The sequence below is a fragment of the Eublepharis macularius genome, chromosome 16, assembly GCF_028583425.1.
Source record: "Eublepharis macularius isolate TG4126 chromosome 16, MPM_Emac_v1.0, whole genome shotgun sequence".
In the NCBI taxonomy this organism is placed as follows: Eukaryota; Metazoa; Chordata; class Lepidosauria; order Squamata; family Eublepharidae; genus Eublepharis; species Eublepharis macularius.
In genome coordinates this window covers 10,033,331-10,040,701 of record NC_072805.1, presented here as the reverse complement: position 1 = coordinate 10,040,701, position 7,371 = coordinate 10,033,331, and the positions used below count along the sequence as shown (strand labels likewise).

Sequence of the window (7,371 nt, the reverse complement as noted above, 5' to 3'; positions counted from 1 at the left end):
GTTCTTCCAAGGGCCACACAGAGCTTCTTTTGATTATGCTGAGGCAGGGTTGCTTAAACTTGACACAAGATGAGGACAGATGTGATATTTAAGCAGCAGGATCAATACGGAAATCTCCTCACTGCAATTCCATTCATTTCAAACATATTGCTCTTTTCAAAGGTAAATCTTGGGGTGGGGAACAGCTCTGCAAATTCTGCATCAGAAGCTGTGTGTGTGTGGCAGGGATAGCTGGCGCCCGTGCCGTCACCAAGAAACCTCTCTTCCCTCCAGTGCTTGCAGCAGATTTTCACTTTTCCAAACGGTTTTTTATGAACAAGGTTGTAAGTGAATGGAAACTGTGTGCATGTGGCACTTCAGAAAAGAAGGCAGACAGCCACCTGAAGAATCAGGGGAGGCTCAAGCGGGACGGCTAAATCAGCAGCCGGTTTACTGGTAAGGACAGCTGTCATTGCAGCTGCAAAATCCAATGGCTAAGAGATCACCGTCAGCTCCCTTTATATCTCAAGTCTGCCTTTAGCCCCGCTCTGAGCTACGCAGCTGGCAACAATCACAACGTCCATTTATGTGAGTGCAGAAATGGGTATGTGGAACATAAAGCATGTCATTTCATTTCCATCTCCAGTTTCCAGATGGAAAACAAACATCTGGGCTCAGCTATGTTTCCTGCAAAGGAAGGCACGTGTATACAAAAACTAGTAATGCCCACACAAAACCAAAGGTGCGCTTCGAAGCCAAACAGGCTTAGAAAGGCAATCTGCACACGCAGAATAAGGAACTGCTGTGCTTGCTTCAATGACACCTTTTGACTGGGTGGCCCCAGTGAGTACCAACCCAACGGGCAGCACATGGGGGTCCATGCAGGAAAAACTTCCCTCTTGCCCCAGGGTCAGAGATGTGGAGGCAACTGATCCCCCCTCCATTTTTCCCAATTGCACATTTTCCCTTTGCTCCCCTAACAAAAAAGCATCCTTTCACTTGTATGGAAAGGAGCTTCAATTGCAATTCTTGAGGTGCACACACAACCCCAGACCCTGCTGTCTGAAAGGTCTGAGGTAGAGAGTACCTTTTTTGCCCAGTATTCCTATCGCACCATTTATTTGCATGGAACAAGCTTCACGATCGGGAAAAATCCCCAAGAGCTAACACAATTTCCTGCATGCTTGCTAATCACAAGATGCATGAGCAGGCTGTGGGAAGCTGGCAAAATTAATCTTTCCAGATGCCAACAAGATAAACCAGTCTTGCTTTGGGGCCAGCTGCAGATGTTGAGGTTGTTTGGTGGCAATCCGGTATGTACTTCCTAAGCACTGACTGCGCAATTGCAAGCAGACAGTTCCACAGGGAAAACAGGTTCCAAATCAAAGGGAATCTTGTCCACTTGCCAATCCTCCTACTGCTACCGGACGACACGCTGATGAAGAGTCTCTCGTACTCAAAAGGCATGTCTGAGTCTAAGACCGATCAGCAGCAAAGGACAGGACGTTTGCTTTCAGCCAGATGTGTATAAAGCCCATACAGCCAATCCCTCAGCAAACCGCAACCTTGGCTTGGCTCTCTGCTCATAGATGATAAAAATTTATCCACAGGGCAGCAGCCGAAATAAAGAAAGTCTCCCACCTGCAGAAGACAACGACCACATGACAGGTGTTTACCCTAGGATGGGTAAAAATAACCCATTTTCAGAAGCATAGGTTCTAAATTCCAAGTTGCTTTTTGTTCAGGGGAACATAAATGATTTCCATTCACACAGACTCCAGACTTGGTGCTTTTGCTGTTCCTCTGCTGCAAAACCCAAGGGGATTAACAGCAATCTGAGGAGCATGAAGCCACTTCAAGGTCTCACCATGTCCTTGACATCCCATAAAGCCATCAAACCTCCGTTAACAATTTGTTCTCCTTATAAGCCTGGTTGCTGGCCGGAATAAAGTTTGAGTATTTCATTGATTCTAAGTCTTCTGCCTCCAGAAAGTCAGATTTACTGAGCGACTGGCTGCTCTCCCCTTTCCTGGGCTCTGAGAAAGGGGACTGTTGCTGGCCACAGGTGACGTGAGTGTACTGGGACTGCTCCTCTTGATCAGTTTCTCGGTGATAGAAGTAGTTGAAGTTGGACACGATAACAGGGACCGGCAGGGCAATGGTGAGCACACCCGCAATGGCACACAACGACCCAACAATCTTGCCCCCAATGGTCATGGGGTACATGTCTCCATAGCCCACCGTAGTCATGGACACGACCGCCCACCAGAAAGCATCTGGTATGCTCGTGAATAAGGAATCTGGGTCATCGGTCTCGGCAAAATAGACAGCGCTGGAGAAGAGAATCACCCCAATGAAGAGGAAGAAGATGAGGAGCCCCAGCTCCCTCATGCTGGCCTGGAGGGTCTTCCCCAGAATCTGCAGCCCCTTGGAGTGCCTGGAGAGCTTGAAGATGCGGAAGACCCTGACCAGGCGGATGACCCGGAGGATGGCCAAGGACATGGCCTGCTGCTGGCCCCCGTTGCCGGTGCTGCCGGGCTGCTCCTTTTTCTGCTGCTCCTGAGCCAGCTCGGTGCCCAAGGTGATGAAGTACGGGATGATGGCCACGATGTCGATGATGTTCATGATATTCCTGGAGAACTCGGGCTTGCTGGGGCAGGCGAAGAAGCGCACCAGCAGCTCGAAGGAGAACCAGATGATGCAAAGGGTCTCGATGAGGAAGAAGGGGTCTGTGAAGAAGGGGCTGGTGCCGGCCGGGGGACGGGCAGGCGGCAGGGTCCCTCCCTCGGGCTGCTGTGGCAGCGAGAACAAGGGGTCCTCATCCTGGAAGTCCTGCCGGAAGCCCACCGGGCTGCTGTCTGGAAAGGCCCCCTTGCTGTCCTGGCGGAACTCAGGCAGGGTTTCCAGGCAGAAGATGACGATGGAGATGAGGATGACCAGGACAGAGACGATGGCGATGCCCCTGGCGGGCCCCGAGCTCTCCGGGTACTCGAAGAGGAGCCACACCTGGCGCTGGAAGTGGGGCTGCGGCAGAGGCTTCTCCTCCTCGGGGATGAAGCCCTCGTCCTCGCGGAAGGTCTCGATGGCCTCCTGGCCCAGCTGGTAGAAGCGGATCTCCTCCAGGAAGATGTCCAGGGGCACGTGGACCGGCCTGCGCAGCCGCCCGCCGGACTGGTAGTAGTAGAGGATGGCGTCGAAGCTGGGCCGGTTGCGGTCGAAGAAGTACTCGTTGCGCAGCGGGTCGAAGTAGCGCACGCGGCGGCCGGGGTCGCCCAGCAGCGTGTCGGGGAAGGCGGCCAGCGTGCGCAGCTGCGTCTCGAAGCGCAGCCCGGAGATGTTGATCACCAGCCGCTCGCTGCTGCAGCAGCAACTGCCCTCCTCGCGGGCGGCCGCCTCGTCCTCCGGCGCCCCGCCGCGCCCGACGGCCTCCCGGGCAGCCCCCAGCGCCAGCGGCTCCTCCGCCCCGCGCATGGCCAGGGCGCGCCGGGCGCTCCACGCGGCCGCCGCCGCCTCGCCCGTCTAGGCTCGCCTCGCCTCCCGGTCCTTCCCTTCCCTCCTTGTCCTCCCGGGGCCGCGTGTCCTTCAAGGCGCCCGGCGCGCCTCCTCCTCCTGTTGCTTCTCTCCGCTGCCTGGCGGCGCCTCGCTCCGCTCCGCTCTGCCGCCGCCCCTTCCTCCGCCTCCGCCCCCTCCTCCGCCCGCTCGCCCTTCGGGAGCCTCTGCCGGCTTCGGCAACCGGCGTGCTCGCTTGGCCTTGCCAGCCGCTGCTCCAGAGACCCTCAAAGGAAGCGGAGAGGCGGGGCGAGCGGAACCATAGAGGCCGTCTAGTCTGACCTGCCGGCAAATCACGCCCTGACAAGAACGGCGGGGGCTGCTGCTAGTCCTGGATCGGATCAGCAAAATTCGGGTCCATCAGCACCTTAAAGACCAACGAGATTTCCCGTGGTAGAAGCTTTCGAGAGTCAAACCTCCCTTCCAGATTACATTCCGGAAATCTTTTAGGTCTTTAAGGTGCGAATGGACTCAGTCTTGCTCTTCTACTGCAGTCCAAAGCAGCTACCCACTTGGATCAAATCAGTAGCCCTCCAGAGTCTATGGTTGCCAGCCTCCAGGTCGGGCCTGGAGAACTCCCGGAATTACAACTCATCTCCAGGCAACAAGAGATCAGTTCCCCTGGAGAATATGGCTGTTTTAGAGAGTAGACCCTATGGGATCGTAACCTGCTGAGTTCCAACCCCTCCCCAGGCTCCTCCCCTAAAATCTCCAGGTATTTCCTAACACAACTGGACTCCAGACAGCTTTTTATTTACTTGTCCAGCCCCACAATGCTTTGAGTGCCGTATTTGATATGAATTTAGGTGCCATATTTTGGACAGATATTGTTGACTTTTATTGTATATTGTGTATTTATGGATTCTTGATTCTATGTTTGTTTATTCTCTTTATGTTTTTGAATGTATTTTATCATTGTTATCACCCGCCCTGAGCCTGCTTGCGAGGAGGGCGGGCTAAAAATGGAAAAGACATAAACATCCCCCAGCTGGCCACCTGAGCCTGGCCACAGCAGGCCAGAGAAGAGGCAGAATTGGGCATTTACTTGCCTGAACATAACCCCATGCATAAGGCCTGGCTGACATAAGATGGTTCAGTGCCTGGGGTGGGGCAGGACACATTGCAGCCTGTAGGTGCTAGATTTTGAACGCTCCCTGGCATGAAAAGACCTCCCTGCAGGTGGAAAGGTAGCCAGCAGGGAAGAAATTTTTTAGCCTCCTCCTAATTTAGAGTTGCCAGCTCTGAGTTGGGAAATTCCTGGAGATTTGGAAGTGGAGACTGGGGAGAGTTTGGAGACATGTGATGCTATAGATTCTACCTTCCAAAGGTAGATCTCTTTCGTGTGGAAATCAGTTGTAAGACTGGGAGATCTCCAGCTTGCCATGCAGGTTATTCATTTGTGGGGAGTTTTTAACCGAGAAGGTTTATTCCAGAACCAGCCTGCAGTGCTGTGATCCATGTTACCCCCTTGTTCTCTTACATGTGTAAGGAAAGCCTTAAATCACAAACCCATTAAGCAGTCACAAAGATGGCAGTTAGCTTTAGTTTCACTGGCATGTGAAGAATGTATGAAAAAAGCCTGTTTCCAAAATCATTCCTTCCTCAGCTGGTTTCAGAAGAGAAGAACTGCCTTGCTGCATCAGAACAGCCACATGTCTCTGGGGAGCTCGCGGGAAGGGCAAAGCACGGAAACATCTGCCTCCCCCAGCAGCTGGGCATTCAGTGGCATAGCTGCTTCTGGTGTTTCATTTAGCTAATAGAAGCTAATAGCCATTAATGGACTTGTCAGCTGTGAAGTCCAATTCCTCTTTATACCACAGGGCACTAGTGCATGGAATACAGGTTCTAAACACTGCCTAGCACAGTGTTAGTAATAAATAGCAGCAGCAGTGGTCCTTAATTTGCTTTTGAAGCAACTTTCTCTTTTGGAATCTGATCCTACTGCCAGTCCTCCACCCCAGACCACCAAAGCATCAACGGAGTGCCTCTGCCTATACATAAATGTGCTTTCCCAGTACTGATCCATTTTCTGATCAGTTTTATCACCAATCACACTAATGAATGGTGCAGAAGTCCCCCCCCCCATATTTTTGTAACTCATCCAATTAAACTGATTGGCAATAGATCCGGGAAATCACAATAAAAGTGCTCTATCATGCAAGGCATAATTAACTTATGGAATTTGCTGCCACAACACTTACTTAATTGGCATTTTAAAAGTCTTAGACATATTAATGGTGAGTAGCTCTATCAACATCTGTGAGGCATGGCATCTCAGTGGCACCACCATGCGCAAAGGCAGAATACTTTTGAAAACCAGGTGCTCAAGACACAGAGGGAATCGTGCTACTTTTTGCATCCTGCTTCTTATCTTTTTTAAAAAAGAAATAGTCCCTGATCTTTTCTGTGAGAAAAAAATCTTAGATTTCATATTGCACACTTTGTGGGTTCAAATACATAGAACATTGTCTCAGTAATCCTTAAAAGAGTTCTGTAAGGTAATTCAGTATTTCAAAGCTGTGTCTATCGCATTCAAATCCAGCCCTTTCTGTCCTCATGCCTGTGCAAAGCACGTACGTACTCCCGGTGCAGCTCAATGATGTCACTTCCAGGCTGGGGACATTTCGTAGAGAAAGAGCTGGAGGATCTCATTAGCATAACATATTAGCACAACTCATTAGCGTGTGCCACGCCCCGTGACATCACCAGAAGTGTGTCATTAGCATAACTGATTTGCATATGCCACACCCCCTGACATCACTTATCCTGGCTGTTTTGGACCCAATCCTGGCCATTCAGGGCCGAAATTGGGCTCAAAATGGCAAAAAGGGGCCCTAAATGACTGAAAGTGACCATTTGGGGCCCTTTCAGGCCTGGTGTGGGGCTGAAACGGCCCATATTGGGTCAGTGCTGGGCAGAGGAGGGTTCCCCCACCCAGCACCAATCCAATCCAGGCCATTTTGGCCCCAATCCAGGTGGGTGGGGCCACCTGAAATGTGACCTCATTGGAGAACTGCCAGAACTGCATTCCTGCGCATTCCCCCTCAAAATGAGCCCTGATTCCAGGACTGTGTCAGAGTATGGAATCTCAGTTATCTCGAGTTCGTCTCCCCCCACCCCTTCTGCAAGAAGCACAAGGTCTCTTGGTTCCAAAAGGTTTATTGAAAGACTATGCTCAGAATACAGGTGTCCATAATCCAAGGGCTGGAGAGGCCCCTTACTGAACGAAACCTTTGTTGAGAATGGCATGTAAAACAAAAGTTACAACACTTCAAACACCCATTCCCAGCCTCCCCCCTAGTCCTGTCTGCAAAGGCCTGAGAAGACGCGGACATCAACGTCGTTGGCTGGGCTGGACAGATAAGACTCTTCGCTCCCATGAGTATGAACGGCCTGGACGACATCTGGGCCTAGAGGGAGGAAAACTGGAAAACTACTGATTATAACAAGAGTTAATATGGCATTGCTCTGGCTAGAGAACTGACATCTTGACAGACTGACATCATCACACAGGCCCCAGGAGCACTCCCATGCGTTGGACTGGGCTTGGTGGGCAAACCGGCCTGGTGCATAACGTGGGAGTGACGTCGTTGCCACACCATGCTGGGGGTGTGCCTGAGAGGCCTGTTCTCCTGCCCTACTCCCCACCAGCCTGGTGAATGGTGGTGGGCAGTGGAGAGTGGGAGCAGGAGATCCCCTGCCCCCATTGGGGGACCTGGCAGTCCTAAATAAGAAACATGTTTCCATTAAAACCAGTGAAATGAATGGCCATCAGCTACTGTCTAGCTGCTTACACGTGGAAGGGTTCTTTGCATTGCATTTGTTGCTATTGCAAATGGAGAG

General features: G+C 51.6%; 1 protein-coding gene across 1 annotated transcript; it reads right to left on the bottom strand.

Moving 5' to 3' along the window:
- Positions 1–1,872: 1,872 nt before the first annotated feature.
- On the bottom strand, positions 1,873–3,450 carry LOC129344264 (potassium voltage-gated channel subfamily A member 6-like). The gene has a single exon (XM_055000830.1). It carries the CDS (start codon positions 3,448–3,450, stop codon positions 1,873–1,875), a length of 1,578 nt encoding a protein of 525 aa, XP_054856805.1.
- Positions 3,451–7,371: the final 3,921 nt, after the last annotated feature.

Excerpts from the sequence above, each read along its gene's own strand:
- LOC129344264 (XM_055000830.1), bottom strand. The coding sequence starts at position 3,450 with ATGCGCGGGGCGGAGGAGCCGCTGGCGCTGGGGGCTGCCCGGGAGGCC.